General features: G+C 52.0%; 1 protein-coding gene across 4 annotated transcripts in view; it reads left to right on the top strand.

Annotated features, from left to right (window-relative positions):
• Positions 1 to 250: 250 nt before the first annotated feature.
• The window catches only part of MSI2 (musashi RNA binding protein 2), a 424,197-nt gene continuing 405,307 nt past the window's right edge, over positions 251 to 19,140 (top strand). For 3 of the 4 annotated variants that reach the window (XM_004707028.3, XM_045299348.1, XM_045299347.1), the window contains exons 1-3: positions 251 to 329; positions 1,028 to 1,112; positions 5,111 to 5,152. In XM_004707028.3, the coding sequence (XP_004707085.1) occupies positions 295 to 329; positions 1,028 to 1,112; positions 5,111 to 5,152 (162 nt within the window). In that variant the 5' untranslated portion in view covers positions 251 to 294. Of the gene's footprint in view, positions 330 to 1,027; positions 1,113 to 2,737; positions 2,816 to 5,110; positions 5,153 to 19,140 lie in introns of those variants that run through there. The other variant, XM_045299349.1, reaches the window with a different exon arrangement.

Genomic DNA, 19,140 nt, shown 5'->3' with positions numbered 1-19,140 from the left:
CCCCCCCCCCGCCATTGGCTCCCCACTTCTCCTGTGCAAGGTTATTTTTTTAAATAGCAAATCCTTTCTGAGCCCTCTATGCGACCTCTGTTGCTGAATCTCCCCCGCGTGTGCAAGAAAGGCAGAAACAAAACCGAATAACAACAGAAAACTACTTTTGGTTTTTGTCCTTGATCAAAATTTGCATTGCTTTTTTTCTCCCCTCTCCACACCTCCCCCCCCCCCATCTCCCTTTCTCTCTCTACAGATAGCCTTAGAGACTATTTTAGCAAATTTGGAGAAATTAGAGAATGTATGGTCATGCGAGACCCCACCACGAAACGCTCCAGGTAAACCATTCTCTTCGGAATTTCGCCTATATTTTAGAGCAAAGTTTTAGTTTTATATTTGGAGGTGTCTTCGGACGTAGCTGAGCGGGACTCAGGCTTGAGGGTGGTTTCAGATGTCGTTCTATTCGCCGCCCCCCCCCCTTAACCCTAAAGGTTATTGTTAATTGGGACTGAACTCCGGATCCGGAGATGCCCCCGTCTCCTCGTGAAATCGCCTTCCCTACGTTGCCTTTTCTCCGCTTTAAAATGACATTTAGATTGATGGACTCCTCCGCGGAGTTTCTGTTTTCACGTCCGCGTCCCCCATGCCCCCAGTTCCCCAAACTCCAAAGCCCCTTTTTAGAAAGGTGGCGAAGCTCTCCCGAGTGCCGAGCTTTCTCCGGAATAAAACAAAGCGTTAAGAAAGGGAAGGGGAGGAGGGGGAGAGGAAACTGAGGTGGCGAAAGAGTGGAAACACCAGTATTTACCGAGTTACCTCCCCCCGCCCCACTCGCCCCGTTATCCTTGATATTTTAGCTGGCTGGGTGGGGAGCTGCAGGATGGAGGGGAACTGGAGGAGGGCGGTAGGAGTGGGGAGGGTCTGTAGGGGGGGGGGTTAACTTTTGCTCCCCGTTCTGCATCAAAGCTCACTCCTTGTTGCTTTTAAGGATGTCACATTGTCTTGTTGTTTATTTTTCTCTGCCTTTGTCTCATTTCAGAGGCTTCGGGTTCGTCACGTTTGCCGACCCAGCGAGTGTAGATAAAGTATTAGGTCAGCCCCACCATGAGTTAGATTCCAAGACGGTACGTGGTCGCTTTTTGTTGTTGTTGTTGTTGTTGTCCCCTTTGCAAGAACGGTCTGGGCATTGACAGCCTCATTTAAAGGCACAGCGCCTGCTTTTGCTTCTCAGCTGGGAGCTGGGTACTGTAGGCAGAGCTTGCCGAGTTGGCTCAAAAGTTTACTGTCCTTGCTGGGTTTGGGGTTTGCTCTCCCAGGCCTGCCCCAAGGCAGCTTCTGTGCTGCCCTGCAGAGGCTTGGGGGCCCGGGGCTGGTCCGGCTTGGGGAGGGGTTGTCTTCCCAGCCAAGGACCTTGCGGGAGAGGGGGGAGGGGGCAACTCCACGGGAGAGCAAATGCAACTTTTCTTTGTCACCTGAGCATAGCACAGGATGCCAACTGTGGTGGTGGGAATTGGCCTTTGGAAGGCACAGCCTGCTTCATGGAGGTGGGTTGGGAAGGGGCGGGAAGGAGAGGAGGGGGCGCTGATCACAGAGCTCGGCAACAGGTCCCTCTTGAGGCGCTTTGGTGAGGAAGGAGGTTTTAAGAACGGAAAGCGCTGGACATTCAGTGGGCGCCTCCAGATGGCGTGAAGTTTATGGAAGATAAGGCCCTGAGTTTCAAAGTGATACCCTCTCTCCCTCCCTCTTTTTTTTTTTGCTCCCTTTGTCAGATTTTAAAAATCTGTGTGGATACATCCATAAAAATGTGGAGGTCTCTAACTATGGAGCAAGCTAGGAGAGAGTCTCTAGGTAGAGATCCGAAGAGTGGTGGACAATAAAATGTAATGGGGGCCAGTTGTCCGGTTTTATTTTGCTCCTGTAGGGGCTTTGTGAAGCCCCTCCCATCCTTTTGTGTGGCTTAGAACCTCCCTGTGATTTTATTCACCCACCTAAAGCAGGGACCCCTGAGGTGACACTGAGATGTGGTGTTGGGTTGCCCGGGACTTGGTTTGTTTGTGGTTGGGGTGGGGGGACCACCGGGCAAGAGCCAGACTGTAGTTTCTAGCTGTCCAGTCCTCCCCTGCCCCGTGCCTCGGGGCCTCAGTTTCCTCTCCCATTAAATCCAGGAGTGGACTGAGGGGATTTTCTAAGCCCCGACTGGAAGAAAACCAAATCAAACCAAATCCCGGCCACCTTTTGGTGTACTTGAAAATGCTTTCGCAGATTCAACTGCTTTCCCTGGTCAAGGGAGTTGGGGGTGTGCATCCACAAACACCCATCCCAAGAGGGGGAGGACCAGCCAGCCATACACTCTCTCAGTTTTATGAAATGTGCTGGTCTTGTCCTAGCTTTCGGCCCAGCCTTTTTGCACTGGGAGAGAATTTCGTATCAGGGATAATCATCTGTGGGGTGATAACGATGTCCGAACAGTCCCCCCCCCTGTTATTTTTGGGGGCTACATATTTTAAAAATCGAGTGAAATGAGAAGGAAAATATTTTGAGATAATTTTAGCAATTTATTTCCTTCCCCCTCCCCTCCTGAGAATAGTATTTGGTTTCTTGGTGGCTCTTGGGTCACATGCCTCAGTATCAGGTGCAAAGCCTGCAGTTCTCCCCACCTCCCACCCCCCACCCCCAAGTGTGTTTGTAGATGCGGTTTGGGAGCGATTATTCAGTATAACCTAGCTTTTGACTTTGTTTTAACGTTCAGTGCAGGAGGCAGAAGCGATTGGTTTATTCACATGGAAACGAGGATCTTGTTTACAGTTACCTTAAAAGCTTTGTTTAGGTAACGGCCATTCACACCCAAAATAGTACCCTAGTTTTTCCCTAGAGGACTTGTAGCTACAGTAAGTAGAGCTATACCTAACTAACTAATGTTTTAATTTTTGATAGTGTTCTTCTTCATCTTCTTTATTTTTTTTTAATTTAAATAGCGTGACAGGGATGTGCAAAAGGTTGAGGTTTGCCATTCTTTGACCCTTCCTCTCCCATTTGGGGGTGTAGGCTGTGTACCCTGAAGAACAAGGCTTGTGGGTTTACACTCAGGCGGGGCGCCCACAGGACAGCCTCCTGAATTGGCTTTTAATTTTGCAATGTTCATGGCCTCCTGCCCTGCTATTTCCTGGCCTCTCCTACCTGTTCACTCACCGTTCATGCCACAAAGCAAGGTGACTTCCATTGTTTGGCGGTTGCTTACTGCTCAGCTTCAAAAAACAAAATAATTTTGGGGGTTGCTCATAAAAGAGGGACTTGCCACACGTTTGGTCAACAGAATGGAAACTCCACGCCTGTTGTATTTCTCTTGTAGACCATCTTTAGACAGTGCTGCACACACACCTGTAGATGCAGTCATGTTAATATTTATGGAAGGGTAGTTTCCTAGATCCAAGGTTTTTGTCTATTTTAGATTTTGGAAAAAATAATCTCTCATTTCTCAGGTGATGCTCACAGAGAGAAAACATGCTTCAGGCTTTTATGAGGTCTTTAAACCATCTTAATAAAAGTGGTAAATTCCTGGCTGGTGGGCTGGCTGGCTGTCGTCCTCAGGGATGGAAGTCACTGTTTCTTCCCCCGCCCCCTCCCTGCTCTTTCCCAAAGCATCCCTCCCCACACCTCTCCCTTGGCAGAGCTGAAAACAAGGGTCAGATTTATTATTTTTTTTAAAGGAGGGGATTTTAATAGAAGAGCCAGCCCCTGCACATGGAAGACATGAGATTTGATTTGCTTACACACATGTAACTGGTAGCAATATCCATGCCACTCTTCCAGTTGAATTTTACACAGAGGTTTGTGACATTTAAAAATGTAATGAAAACCAACAACGGAAATATATTTGATCCCTTCTCTCCTCACATTATCCATTCAATCGCCGCTTTTTGTGCCTTCATACCAGCCTGACAGATTCAGACGCTCTTGTGGGGCTTTTGCTTGTTGTTTGTGAGTTTTAAAGCCACGCTCTGGCCGAGACTCTGAGAGTGTCTGACCTGGAGTGTGGGAGGGGTTCCCATTCAGTTCTTGGTGGGTTAGAAAATACCCTGATTTGTAGATTAGATTCCTCTCCCCCCCCCCCTAAAATAAATTTATTTTCAATTTAAATTCTCCCCAAGATTGCATTGATTTTCTAATTGGGGTTTAGGTTGCCCCAGATGCATCTGCACAGCAACCCCCTACCCCCACCCAAATGTAGTTTCGCGGTCCAGGTGGATTTAGCTCCTTCGGTTTTATTACAGTTTGACAACCATGCAAGAAGCCAGCTAGGCTTTAGCTTGTGGCACCTGCAAGCCTCCTCTGAATTCATCCTGAAGGGGACACTCCCTGCTGAAAGGAGGGACCGAGTGCTGGCAGAGGAGCCCTGGGGGCAGAGTGGTTACCTGTGGGGCTGCTAACTCTGTGGAGAAAAACGAGGCTCTCCAGGGAAGCATAACAGTCTCAGAAACCCACAGGAGCAGTTTTTCCCCTGTCGTATGGGGTGGCTGTGGGTCAGAATCGAGTTAAGTTTGTGTCCGACCAGCCACCCTGCTGTGTTGGATGTCTAAGGGGAGCTTTTGGCTGTTTTTGTTTTTTCACTTTCCCCCCTTTTTTTCTCCCCTTCCCCTCTTTGTTGTGTTTAGTGATCTGGGATAAGAAACACCATGCTGGAAGATACTTAGATTAAATTTGCCGGTTATGATTGTTTTTTCAATTATAATGATGCTCTCATCTTTCCTCCCAGCCATGCATCGCAAATTAGATGCAGGTACCATTTAATATTCAGTGTCTGGAAGAGAAGCCCTTGCCTGAATAAGAACACATGACTATATCTGGTTTTATTAAGAGCGTCACACATTGAGCTACATGGGAGGACACGTCAGAAAGGCTAGCTATGCTTGTCACATTTTGGGAGAGACCACTAGACTTCAGATCTAAGTGTAAGGGACTGTTAAATTGCCCGAGGAGTTAACTTTGAAAAAGGAGGGTTTTCTAAGCCTGAGAAATGAGTGATTAACAATTAGGTGATTAATCATAATTTTTTTTTCTCTTTCTCTCCTGAAAGTCTTGCACTGACTCTGATTTTTCCCATTCTCCCCCCCCCCTCCCCCAGATTGATCCCAAAGTTGCATTTCCTCGCCGAGCACAACCCAAGGTAAGTAGGAGAATCAATAACCGGATTTTAGCACTTAGTGATGGTTGCCAAGGGTTTCAAGTTTCAAACGGGATTGGCAGTGAACCGTTTAAACCTGGTTCCTTCAGGATGTCAGCATGTGGGGAGCTTTGCAAGATACCTGTGGCTTCTCGGAGTTAGCCACCCCCAGGTGGGTTCTGGGCATCCACTGGGGGCTGGGGCACGTATGCCCTTCCCTCCTGGTGGAAGGACCTGGTTCTGTTGGCTGCCATCTTTATGCAAGCTTTCAATTTACGTCCTCCGCGTTGGCTGAGGTGGGGTCAGGAAAAGCTGACCATTTCCTCAGTGACTTTTTGGGGGGAGGGTCCTCTTTTGAGGCCTTCCGACTTGGAGTTTATGGAGAGGCGTCCAATTCAAGTAAACAACGTGTCCTCTCTTGGGAGAACTTGGTCAACCGAGCCCCGAGAGCAGACGCAGCGGCTGTGTTGCTCTCAGGTTGGGTGGCTGGATGAATCAGGGCACCCTTAGAACCGACTGCTTATTTGTACAAGTCCTGGCGCCCGGACAGGGCGGTTTTGAGAAGGTTGTAACCCTGCAGGAGTGGCACTACAAGGCTTGCTTTAGAGCATTCAGATAGGGCTTCACTTTTTCAGAAGTGTATAACTAACAGTGTTCTCTGTGCCAGCCCAGCCGTCCCCACGGGCGCGCAGCAATACCAAGTTAGTAAGGGTAAGAAATCGAAGGGCTGGGGCTTACGTGTGGCTCTTACCCTGGGTGGTGCTTCTTTTCTCTTCCCTGGAGAACGTTGACGCATGTTCTGCGTCTGTGGTGTGGGCACTGTCTTGGCGAAAGGAGAAAGGTTGAGTTCTGACTGGGTCATCAGGGGCACAGGCGCTTTCCTGGCTTTAAGACATTCAGTTTGCTTCTTTGAATATGGGCTCCCAGCCACGGTGCTTTTCAGTGGTGGGAAGGCAAGGAAGGCTGGTTTTGCAGATTCACAGAGACAGAGTTGGCCACTGCAGAGAGTTGGAGGCCACGACTGGTATGTGTGTTCGAAACGAGTGCGCTCCTCGTTTGACAGCTGGGTAGACCGAGGCACACAACTGGGCTGAAGAGCCATCTGCAGTCTGGCTGTAGGATGTGTCGGGACCTTTGACTGGTGTGCCCACTCCTGGCCTCTCTTGCGAAGAGAGAAACCCATCTCTAAGTCAACAGTGAAATCGTTTACGGCATCTCTCTAGTGTTTAAGCAGATAATAGAAATTAATGAGCCATAGAGGTTAGATGGTTTCTGAACGAAGCACACGTTTCGGGACTGTCTGGATGCTCCGAACTTCCCTTTCCAAGCGGCGTGGGCTCCTTCAAGGATCAGAAAGCACCTCGGAATTAGCAGTCTTTTCCGGGTCTGGTAGAATTGCTCTTTCTTCTGTGAAGTGTGAATCTTCAAATTTCCAGGTTAGTCATTTGATCATGCAGAACTTGGGTCGGATGACCCTGGGCACGTGGAAAGCATTCCTGATTCGCTTCCAGCAGGGCCGGTTTTTGGTCCTTCTCATTGTTGTCCCTTTGCACTATCCCCCCCGCCCCCACTTTTTTTCTTTTTTTAAACAAGAAAGCAGTACTGCCCTTAAAAGAACGATGCATTTGGTTTTCCGTGGATGCATTCAACTTGCGATTGGGACAGAATGTGTCTCAAACTTCTCCAGACCTGTACCCTCCCTGTCTGCCCCACCCAGGAGCCCTGAGCTGTTCTTTCTGGGGATGACATTTTTTCCATAGTGAATTGTCGTAGAGGGGCACTGCATTAAACCAGTTAGGGCAGGACCTCCGCCTGTGAACTTCTAGGGGATTTAACAAGAGCACTGGTCTCTAAGGACCCTTCACTTTCCAAAAGCATCTCCCATCCGTTATCTTTATCGGAACCCAGCTCTGCGCCTTCGATGGCGTTTGCTGAGGCAGGTTGACGTCTCCCGGCCCCGGTTTCTCTTCTGAAAGATGGGAATGATGATGGTAGCCCTTTCCAAGGACAGAGGTGGATGCCGAGAGTGCCTGGCATGCCCGCCGAGGGCCTGATGACTGCTTCGCCTACCGGTTTCACCACCACTGCTGTGGTGAGCCCTCCTGAGAACCTGCGTAGACCAGGCTGCGTCTGCGCGTGTGTGAGCCCGACTTTCACTTCCCAGAACTGGGGCTTTCCCATCTCACAGCATTTTTCTGTGGATTAAATAGATGAACAAAAGCAAAGGGCTAAAAAATGCTTAAGAAATACCACCTGAGTGTCACCCGAGATGCTGAGTCGTATTTCTGTTCGGTCGTCAGAGACAGTTTTTGATGTTCCAGGCTTGGTTCTAGGGGCCGTAGGTATATTAGATAGTGGTGTGCACCCACCTGCTGCCCTTGGGTTGATGCCGACTGACAGCGACCCCGTCTGACAGCTCAGAAGTGTTCCCTAGGGTCTCCAAGGGAGTGCCTCTTTATGGGAGCAGCCAGCCTCATTGTCTACCTGTCAAGCACCTGATGGGATCAAACCACTGACCATGCTGTTAGTAACCCAAACACTTAGCCCACTGTGCTACCAGGGCTCCTATCAGTACGACTCCAGTGTTATAGATGATGAAACTGAGGACGCCCCCCTCCACCAGGCTCTGGAACTCGGGCCTTGTCTGGTTATGTGTGTGTGTGTGTGTGTGTGTGTGTGTGTGTGTGTGTTGGGAGGGGGCATCACTTCACTGTGGTCAGGAGGCAGACTCAGAGAGGTCAGCAGGAGGTGAGGAACAGGCACAGCCAGACTCTTGGCACTGTTCAGCCTTATAATCTCAGGGCCTGTGATTCACCCTCCTCTTATGATGTCATCGCATTGTGTGACACTGCCTCGTAGCATCTCTCCATCTGACCCCCCAGGGCCTCCTTTCAGATGGTTCTGGGCTTGCACCACCCCAGTGAGGCAACTGGGTAATTGATGAGCTGTGCGGGCAGGCTTGGGAGCTGGGCAGGGTGGCGGGAAAGGGCCGCCTCTGTCTAGGGTGGTTTTCCAGTAGGATTTGGGCCTGGCCACAAACAGGCTTTCAGACTAGAGTTAGTGTGTGGGTGGGAGGGGTGCAGATGCGCCCACCCAGCCTGCGATGGTGATTCTTTATTTCCCCCCCAGAAATCGTGTCTGTGTCCACGTTAGGATCGCCATGGCAGGGGGATCCGGGTCTCCTCTCGGGCTTGGTGAGGAGCTTGTAAATGATATGTCCGCGTGTGTTTCAGTTAAAATTTTCATCTCTCTTGCTTCCTGGCTGTCCCTCTCTGCTAACACTCGTCAGAGAAATTATTCTGTGGAGGTGTTAGAACAAGACGGCTGGACAGAAACTGTAACTTAATTCAGAAGAGAATCCTCGGTGGCAGAGAACGGGTTTCCTATGAACTCCGTCATGATAGTCTTTAATGTCTCATATAAATAAAATTCTGTTTTGATTAGCATTTTAATGAGGGGCCGAGGGCAGGGAGGGTTTGGCATGGCTCGTGTACTCCTCATTGGGGTGTGAGCACTGTGCCCGGTTCCAGAGTCCTGAAATGGGGTCTCATCAACGTGTGGAGGGGTGACCACTTTAGGGACCAGTGGCCATTCATACGTGAACTTCATTTTGGTCGGTGGCAGCCGATGGGTCCACCGGTCTCTTCCTATCTCTCCTCATGATCATTTCATTTTGTAAAAGATGTAATAGCACCCCGCTCTCCCGCCAGCGCTGGATCCTCTAAAAAATTCACATGGTCGTGCTGCCCGGTGAGGAAGACTTAATTTGAAGCCACTGGCAAGGGGAAGATGAGGGGATCAGTCATGTCATGTTCGCCCTTCTGTCCCTGTGGGCAGAGAGAGTCGCTGTCTGGAGGGATTTTGCTCAGGGCCCTTCTCTCAGATGGAGACACCCAGAGGGGATGTTACCTGGCCAGGCTCCTTTACCTCTTGCAGCAGGAGGGAAGGGGGAGCCTGAGCTGCCGCACAGCTGCCTCCTCATCCTCCCAGGTGCGACACAGGCCACCCCAGAGGTTCACCTGTTGATCGAAGGGCATGTCCGTCATGTAAGCGAACTCCAGCTACTTCTGACGGAAGCTGGGTAAACCCTGGGCAGCTCAGCCCTTTCTAGCCTTGGTTTCCTCTGTAAAGTGGGCAGACTGAGCGTGCCCACCTCACAGCATTGTCTTGAAGATGAATGCCAAGTTCTTCCCCGTGCGTCGGGCACAAGGTGAAAGCCAGCGTCAGAAGCCTGTGGCCATGGAGCGAAGGATTCTGACTCGTGGCAACCTCGTGTGTGCAGGGTTGACCTGCTCCACAGGGTTTTCCTGGCTGCAATGTTTGGGAAGCAGTTTGCCAGGCCTCACTTCCAAGGCACTTCTGGAAGTGTGTGATGTGCCAGTCTTTCCGTTAGTAGCGGAGTGTGTAACTGTTTATACCACCCAGGGACTAGCCCCTGCTGGTATTAGTATGATTATATTAGGTGCTAATACTAGGTTTGGGGTGGAGGCTTGCACCACTGTTTAAGGCCCTACCCAAGTGGCTCAGTGGACTTTGTGACGACAGACATGTGACCATCTGCTCTGGTGGTTCTCTCTCTCTCCGTCTAGTTTCCTTGCCCCCTGACGTTCTCATCTTTGTTTTAGAAAGGTCTCGTTGACTGTTCTTATACAGGTGATTTTAATTTTTTTAAGGAACGCGGTATGCTGGTATTATTTTTATAGTACGAAATAAAGTGTCCTGGTGGAAAGAGCCTGAGAAAAAAACCTGGTTTGGCATGAAGAACTGTTCATTGGTGAGAGGCATTCAGTAACAGGCTTCCCTGTCTCCCACTTAAACTCTGACATGGCTCTGGAAGGTTCTAAGCACACGTCCCGGTGTGGCGGAGGCCTCTCCAGCTCCTTCCATGCCTACCGCCTGCTCTGGGGGAGGGTTTCTTGGCAGCTTCTCAAGGGCGAGGGGTGCGCTCTCAGCATCTGGCCTTGCCTTGTGGCCGAGGGTCGAGCTGCCCATCTGGGATGATCTGCAGCTGTCCTGGCAGCAGTTAGTGGGCCTGCGGGTGGGTTTCTTGTTCCCGCACGGGGGCCGCGGGTGTCTGCAGCCTCTCAGCAGCCGGGAGGGACTTGGAGGATTAGGGGCTTAGCTTCTTTCGTCTTGGCGGAGTCAGCAGCAGGTGTCCGCTCACGAGGACAGCCCCTCGTCCTACAAATGTCCTTTTGTGGATTGAGCCTTTGGCACAGGCTTCCATTCCCCCGGGAGGGCAGCCTCCTGAGACACTCTCTCCTAGTGCCCTGCCCAGACCTTCAAAGGGGGGGGGAGGCACTCTGGGGAGCTGGCTGCCCACCTCAGAGGGGGTGGTGGTGGTGGCAGGGCAGGGTCCATTCTTGGTGGTCTATTTTGTATTTCTAGTCCTGACCACCTTCGGCCCGGAGCTTCCAGCACACGCAAGGGATATGTACTTTCTCATCTCCTTCTGCACGATTGATCTGGTATGTCCAGGAAGGAATGGATAAACGATGCCAGCATGCTGCGCCCGGGGCAGTGTGACTCTTGGCAGCCATGTGTGTGAGTGTGTGGATCTGCTTCATGGGTCGGCCTTCCTTGGCTCTCCTCTTCACAGATCACCAGGCCTTTCTTCTGCGTTGCTACTTAAGGACCTCATGCCTGTAACAAGGGCTCACTTAATAGATACTGATTGCTGGCCTTATGTGGGTGCTCACGCTGGGTGCAGGTCAGGGAGTTCAGGAAACCCTCTGTGGCATCCTGATGCCCCTGAGCTAAGGGCAGACTTCCGACTCCTCTTCCAAAGGCTGACTTCGCCCACGGAACTGCGCCTGCTCCCTCTGGAGAGCGCCGCTCCTTGGGTGGATTTCCACGCACTCGACCCTCTCCTGGAGAGCGGCTCAGCCAACAAGAGCGATATGCATTGGGCAGGGATGGGGAGAGGGTCTTCAAAAAGGTCATGGAAAAATGGAAGCGGAAGACAAGGAAGTTTTTTCTGGGAACCTTTCGAAGCTGCACCCGATCCATCCATCTGTTCGGTATGGTGCTAAGCACTCCCTCATTCACACCTTCACTTATTCACCAGGCGCTATAGGGTAGGACCGCCTGCTCTGTGGTAGACCCTGGGCCTGTCACTGCAGACGGTGAGATACAGCGCCTTGCTCTCATAGGGGTGGGGGTGGGGGTGGGGGCAATCAGCCAGGAGCACTTAGACACACCCACAATAGGATAACCAGGTAGGAGAGCAAAGCAGGGGATGAAGGATGGTGGTGGTGGGTGGGACCGTATCTTTCCAGCTGCCACTTGAGTAAGTATTTCAAGAATTATTTACTGCACTTCTGTTCAGCCCCGGGGACAGTGCGAGGCATTTCGTTCTGAGGTTTGTGGTTATTTAGCTTCATGCCTTATTGCCTCCACTGGATGCTCGATAAACTGGGAGGGAGCACGCATATCATTTCAGTTAAAGAAATGAGGACCCTGCGGTCCTCACACTGCTCGCCTTCGACCTCTCAGTGGTGGTTCTGAGCTGTCGGAATGGCAGAGGGTGAAGGAGACCCAGCCCTCTCTGCAGGTGGGGAGGAGTAGCAGCAGCCGTGACCGGGCGGGCTAAGCACCCGGGGAGCGGGGCAGACCGTGGTGACAGGACGGCAGAAAGACCACTGCTTCTCGGGGCAAGTGGCCTTTGCCGAGGACCCCGAAGAACAGGCAGGCGGGCAGCAGTTCAGTGTGGGGCCGGGAAGGGTGGCTAGGAAGCTGTGGCAGGGCTGGGGGAGTGTGTGGAGATGGTCCGGGGTGAGGCTTGGGGTGGGGAGGCCTTGGGTGGCTTGTACAGGGAAGCTGTTGGCGTGTGTGTGTGTGTGTGTGTGTGTGTGTGTGTGTGTGTCAGGGCTGGGGGAGTGTGTGGAGATGATCCGGGGTGAGGCTTGGGGTGGGGAGGCCTTGGGTGCCTTGTACAGGGAAGCTATTGGCATGTGTGTGCAGAAAGGTGGGGGTTCCCTTCCACGAAGGCTCCTTCCTGGACCAGTGTGGATGCTGGGTCACTGACGGTCTGTGGTTGATGCTGTTTCGTGGGGAAAGAATTTCCCACACTGCACCTGCAGCTTACACTTTGTTCCCTGACGTCTGGGGAGTGTGGCAGAGCTTCCTCCTGCCCCTTCTGTCTACTCCCCTTCCTTCCATAACCAGGGACCGCTGCACAGCCCTGCCTTTGTCTAAGCCTGGACGTGACCTCACCTTGTGTGGATAATGGGCTGTCATATCCCCATCTGGAAATCGCAGCTTGCCTGAGTGACGTCAGAGAGTGGCCTGATTTCTGACATCATGGATCACCTCTGGCCGAGTGGCTGCCTAGTGCCACGCGCATTGTGGAATTAGGATCCAGTCTGTCCATGTCGTGTGGACAGCAGTCCAGGGTGGTGGGCCCCCAGCCTGGGATAGGACCCTTCTCTTCCTCCCTGTCTCTGTCTCTTAGGAGGGGAGATGGTGCTAAGCCTCAGTCCATCTGGCAGGTGATTCTTGGGACAAGGGGCCTGTTTCCTGCCTCTTCATTTTCGTTCTGAGACACTGAATTTGTGAAAAAGAAAATTCTCCATTCAAAACCATGGCTGCCATTTCTTGTGGCGAGTGGACTGGAGGAGGTGTGGTGCTCAGCCTCCTCCCACTGTATTGTCTGTTTTTCATCCTGGCCCCCATCCTCTGCAGCCATTGGGCAAGGTGGAATTGCCCTGGTGGGTTTCTGAGACGGTAGCGCTTTACAGGAGTAGAAAGTCCCGCCTTTCTCCTGAAGAGCAGCCGATGATTTTGAACTGCCCACCTTGTGGATTGCAGCCCCACACATAACCACTATGCCGGGCCCTGGTGCACCCTCCCTAAGGCTGATGGATGGAGCAGTGGGGGGCGAGTCAGCAGATGCCCCGTCAGGGGCTTGGCCTGCTCCTGGGGGCCCTGGCTCTTGAGGGGAGCTTGCAGGCACACTTTATCTTGAGGGTACTTGGTGGACCTTGGGAATGCTTTTCTCTTTCTCCTACCAGTGCCTGTGCTCTGGCTCCCTCTAAGAGCCCAGTCCCCGGGGAGCAGGGAGACCCCCGGCCCCGGGTCAGTTCTACCAGTGGCTGATCTGAAACCATCCTGGTCACTTATTTGTCACCAGCTGTGTCAGGCAAGTTAATGCTAATGGGTTCTTTTTTTAGTTTGTTGTCTCGGATGAGTTTCCTCCAAGTGTAAGGCATTAGGGGAATGTGTAACTTGTATGGTTTTCAAAGATAAATGGGGTTTTTGTGTGCAAGGGCCTTACATTTAGGTTGGGGGCAGCCGAGGAGGGGGAGGGAGGTTGGCCAGCCCAGAATCTTCTTTTTAAGAAATCCATTTAGAACTCTAAATTGCTGTTTCTGTTTCAATTACATGACAATTTCAAGGGTTTAGAGAAATCTAATAAAATGGTCCTGATGATGCAGTCCGCGGAGGGAAGAGGCTTCAGGAGATGCAGGAGCATCCATTCCTTGGGGAGTCGGGCTGGGGGCCAGGTCAAGAGCGTCTGTCTCCCGCCACCTCAGGGCCCTCTTTGGTCTTGGTTTTTACATTTTTATTGTTCTGAAGGGCAGAAATCGGTGTAGGCATGTATTCGGGGCTTCCTCCCAACCGTCCACCGAAATGAGTTATGCTCTTTGGGCAACTGCAGGTGGACAGGCCTCTACTGTCCACTCAGTCCTTTCCTTTTTCTTAGCTGGCAGATTGTAAATGACTTTCAGAGCAGGGCTTTGAGGAGACAGAAATGGAAGGACCGAGGGGGCTGTGTTCAAGTTTTTTTCCCTCTCTCTTTTCACCAAAGCTTTTGATGGTTTTCCCAAGAGCAGACATTTACCATGGGAGCCAGCCCTGGACTGCCTACGGGAACCGAGAGCAGAGAGACCTACTGTAGCCAACCGTGACTGCTCGGGTGGGGAGGGAGGCGAGGGACGTAGACATGCCAAAAGGAGCGGTTCCCAGGACAAGGGTTCTGCCGGCTGCGGGGGCACCTGAGTGCATGCGTGCGTGCATTTGAGCACACACGTGTTTTGTTTCTTACCAGGAAAAGCATACCGTGAGAAACGGTGCTCCGTTTGCAGCAATAGGCTGTTCCCCCAGGCTGGAGACACTGGCTTCTGGGCACCTGCCTGGGCAGGTAGCAGGGCAGGATACCTTCACTGAGCTTGGCACAGTCGGCACTCTGAAGCTCGGGTGCCATCACTCTTCGCATCTCTGAATGCAATTCTAGCAAGGGAGGAGAGAAAACTTGTGTTGGTAGGGTTTTTTTCTTTCTTTTAAACTTCCCTGCAAATAGGTCCTGGATGGTGTTATCCACGGAACATCGCAACGACTGCTGCTTCACTATCTTCATGCTTGGAGACCTTTTCCATATTTCCACGTTGATCTTGTGCAAGAATTTCCAGTTACTTAAAAAAGATGCAGCATTTTGGGGGGAGTCTCTGGTTCACGAGCTGAGAAGCCCTGGTGCAGCTGACCGCTGGCGGGGACCTGTGGCGTGCCTGCTTGACTGCTGTCAGCACGCGCCCGACATGAGCTAGGCGCGTCCCTCTCCTCTCTCGTTGGGCAGTCTAGATAGTCACGGCTGTCAGGGCGGAAGAAAAGAGCTGGGGGTTGTGGGAGAGCAGGTGGCAATCAGCGGGTGTTTATAGAAGCTTGCTTGGTTTTTGCCTAAACCTCCTTCAACTCAGCTCCGTGTGGGTTCAAAGCAAAGACCAGTCCCCGTCGAGCCAAACTGGGTGCCTTAGAAGTCTCAGCCCTGGTTTGGCTGAGGTAGATCATTAGGCCTTTTTGTGCCTCTGCGTGGCTTTGAACCTCCGATCTCTGGGTCAACTGCCTAGTGCACTGACCTTTTAGTTACCATCCAGGGACTCCTCTTCCCCTTGGGGTAGTTCTCAGCTGTGTCGAGTTTGTCTCAAAAGGCAAACTGGAGAGAAAGGACTTTGAAGCTCACCTCCGTAGCAGACAGTTCATACCAGGGCAGCAAAGAATCAGACTCGGGACACGTGGGAGTGTGATTCTCCGCCAGACCTGGTACATGTATATGTTTCCTCTTCTGTTTTCAAAGCAGATAATTGGTTTTAGTTAGAACCTCTGACTTGATTAGGGGGCCCTTAGGAAATTAAAGTGTGTTTGAATTTCACAAGTATAATTTTAATTACACAAATTTTGCATTTTTCACTGGGGAGCGGGGTTCAGACCTTGTTTTCCTTCACTAACAGGGCTAGGAAAGCTGATGAGGGCAGCAAGCCTTGCTCCTTGCATAGCTTGGAAAAGGGAAAAAGGCCCGGATTGGGTCATCAGTTCTCTCCTCCTCCCCGACCCTGCAGCACGCCATATTCAAATTCATGCTCATCCAAAGTTTAGACCCTTGTTAAAAATGATTTTTCCCTGGGTCCACACAACTATAGAGCTGACTGACATGGGGTGGTGGTGGGGTGGGGTGGGCTAACTCATTATGAATTTTTCTGCTGCACTTGCTGAAAGAATTCAATTAAAGTTCTTTAAGCTCAAGCCCTGCCTGGGCCACCGGGGCCTGGCGCGCTGCCACGTTAGCATGTTGCCGGCACCTTTATTGCAGGATCATCCGGTTTGCTCAGTGCCTGTGCGTGCGCAGCGTTGGATCTGGCTGGGCCTTTTAGTGTGACTCCAGCCAATCGGGAGAGGAAGGGCCCTTGGAATCGTGCACCCACATCCATTACCTGGACTGTAAGAGATGTTGGAGTGAGGGCAGTCAGACACCCAGGCCATCCCGGGAGAGGGACCGATGGCGTGAGGAGGGAGTGACCATTCCAGGGCTGTCCATACCCCCCCCCCCCCCCCCCCGTGTGCTGGGGCCGTGCTGTGTGGGTTTGAAGACAAACATACCCACACGTACACGCATGCGAGCAAGGCCTTTAAGGAACTGCCTAGAAGCTGGTCCCTGGGGCCATCTGCATCCTTGTCACAGACAGACATGGGCATAAGGAGGCCTGGAGGGGGGGGGGGGGGGTCCTGCAAAGGCCAAGGGCGTGGCTACTTGCTGAGCAGTTGGTGGTTCAAAGCCACCCAGGGGCTTCAGAGGATCTGGCCATCTGGTCCCAGCAAGACGACAGCCTTGAACACTCTGCGGCAGTTCCAGTCCAGTTCCGGCTGCGTCGGAATTCTCCACAGCAGAGTTACGGAGGCCACTTTGGGAAGAGCAGGTGTCCTACAGGTCGGGGCTCCACCATTCCACCCAGATTCCTGGGGCTCCCCCTCCCCTCGGGCTTCACTCATGGCCTGCATTCTTCCGAACCCTCTCCATGGGGGCGTTCTGTGACTTTGTGTTTGAGAGCAGGGACTTGGAACCAGGCTCTCTCACTGCGTGTCCTCGCTCCTCTGCCACTTAGCAGCGTGTGACCTTCAGCGAATTATCTGAATATCGTGCGCTTTCATTTTGTCATCTGTAAAATGGAGATAATGATAGTGCCTCTTTCACGGCGCTGTGGCGAGCATGACACGAGTTAACGAGCGAGGTGCTCAGAGCGGTCCGGCATGGAGTCAGCACCGCCGGCGTGCAGGTTATGGGTGTCAGGGTCACTGCCGAGGTCGTTTTGGTAGAAGGGCGATTGTGAGTGTTTGCAGCCTCACAGACGCTGCCTTGCGTGCCTCTTGGCTGCTGTGCCGTGGTATTTGGTGAATAACAAAGGCGACTCACATTCAGAGCCACGTGGCCAGCCACCTTCAGTGTCAGGCCACCCAATAGCAAGGTAAGCACAGGATTATTTGTGCTTCCTCTACTGCTCACTGCCATCGAGTTGATCCAACGCCTAGGGACCTTGTAGGACAGGGTAGAACTGTCCCTGTGGGTTTCTAAGACGGTCACTCTTTAGAGGAGGAGAATGCCTTTCTTCCACTGAGTTCCTGAGCCGGTTGGACCTAGCAGCCCAATGCCGACCCCAATTTTGCCATTTTTTTTTTACGATCCAAGATTCTGATTTCAGATGTAGTTGATCCCTGTCTCGCTCCCAACCCCATGGCACCATTCTGCAGAATCAAAGCCTCTTTGCATATTTATGATGCTTACAGGGACAGAGGACCTTGGGTGCAAGGTAAGCATGGGTGTACTTGTGCTTATGTATGGATCTGCAGTGAGCAATTTCACATGCTCTGGTGGAAAACATATGAAATTGCTAAGTAAGCACCAGTAAGTCTGTGCTTACCTTGTTTATGGGGTAATCTGCCCCTGTCCACCATCTTTGAGCCGGCCAGGGTTATTTCCAACCGTACTGGTCCAGAGATGTGGTTGCTATGCAACGCCCAGGCGGCCCTGTTTTCTAGGAGGGAGATTAAGTTTCTAGACGGGTGAGTTTTTCTTATGCGGGTTATCGTCCGGGTTCACCCACCTTTTACAATGTGGGGCACATTCCAGCTTGGCTGCAGCAGCCATCACTGCCGATCGGCACTGCTGATGCCGATGCCATCACTGCCGGTTCACAGCCCTGGTTGGAAGAAGTGAGGAAATGAGTGGGGATGGAATGAGGCCACGCAGGGAAAGTACTTGCTGGAGGTGGACGCTTGCAGTGTGAACGCCTTCACTGGAAAAGGGAAAAGATACAGAGTGTTCTCTTCTCATTGCTGAGCTGTATGGAAGTTGATGATCTTTTGGCAACGGAACTGGGAAAAGCAGATGTTGGGAGGTGGTTGTGGGGGAAGGAGGGGTGGTGGGGTTGTTGAAAGCCTTAACCTACACGCAAAAGGGCTTTCCCCCCCTCCCCAAACCTTGTCGTAGTGGCGTAGGGGAAGGTTTACAGAGCAGATTAGTTTCCCGTTCAACAATTCATATGCATTTTGTTTCCTCTCCTTGATTACAATCCTCACCCTCACCATATTTCGTCCCTGGGCTTCCTGAAGTTTCCTTCTCTCCTAGCCTTGCTCAGCGGTGTCCTGGGGTCAGTGCTAACCCTCGGATCTCGAATGATGTATACACACACCTCCCTAGTGTTCTTTACTCCCTTAAAAGCCTGTTTACCGGTTGGCTGAAAATTGAGCCTTGGAAGTGAGTGATTTCCAGACCTGAAGGGTGGCTAAGGGCCTGGGGGGTTCCGACCAGTAAGCCTGATCTTGTTAGTGATTTTGAGCTTTGTTGCGCATCCTTCTCCCACCCCACCCAGAACTTTGTGATGTGATCCCTTTTACACGGGGCCCTTCTGACCTCAGGGTCCTGGAGCCGGCTGTCAGTGCTCTCTCCGTTCACCGGACCCATTGTTCCCATGGGTCTTTAATAGTCTTCCCTCTTCTTTTTTCCAGACACCGAGAGACCAAGAGGTGCACCTTAGATGGCTGCTCATGAGCTTTTAAGACCCCAGCCACTGCTCACTTGGGTCTGATGTAAACGCTATCGTTGTGAACTCGGTTATGCCAATTTCCCTCGGTGTCCCCAGACCACGGACCTGAGTGGGCCCCAAGGCCCAGTGACTGGGACCTTCTCGGTGTTCAGTTTTGTTTTAAGTGGATTTCGAGACTTTGCCCTCTGGGTGCCCCATCGCACTCAGGGGTGTGTTTGCAGCAAATCAGACGCACAGACGTGCACATGTGTCCTCTGCCACACTTGTGTCCGTTTCTGGGCTCCCTCCCACTCTCCTTCCCACACCCATTCAGCCTGCCTGTCTGTCCTTGCAGCTGTTCGTCGATCCCTGTTCCTGCAGGACTGTGTTCGTAACCGTAGTCCTCTCTGTTGCCTTTGACCCTCCCACTCCTCCTGGCAGCTACCCCCGGATTTCATCTCCCCCACCCTGAGCTTCCATGGCTGGGAAAGTGAGGCGACCACAAATGTTTGTTCCTTCGTCACTCGATGGTCATGGAAGCAAAGACTGGACGCATGATTGAAGAGATGCAGGGGAACTCTTAGACGGAAGGAAGGCGTCCTTCTTAGGAAGAGTGAAAGATGCCAGTGGTGAGGGAGACAGTTGGGATGGAGGGTAAATGTTTCTTTTCTGGAGAACCGGCTCTTAGCATGTTCCCAG

Source organism: Echinops telfairi, unplaced genomic scaffold, assembly GCF_000313985.2.
Source record: "Echinops telfairi isolate 266 unplaced genomic scaffold, ASM31398v2 ScPeMD7_7458;HRSCAF=8496, whole genome shotgun sequence".
Lineage (NCBI taxonomy): Eukaryota > Metazoa > Chordata > Mammalia > Afrosoricida > Tenrecidae > Echinops > Echinops telfairi.
The sequence above is the reverse complement of the archived record's forward strand: the minus strand, read 5'-3'. Positions and strand labels throughout refer to the sequence as shown.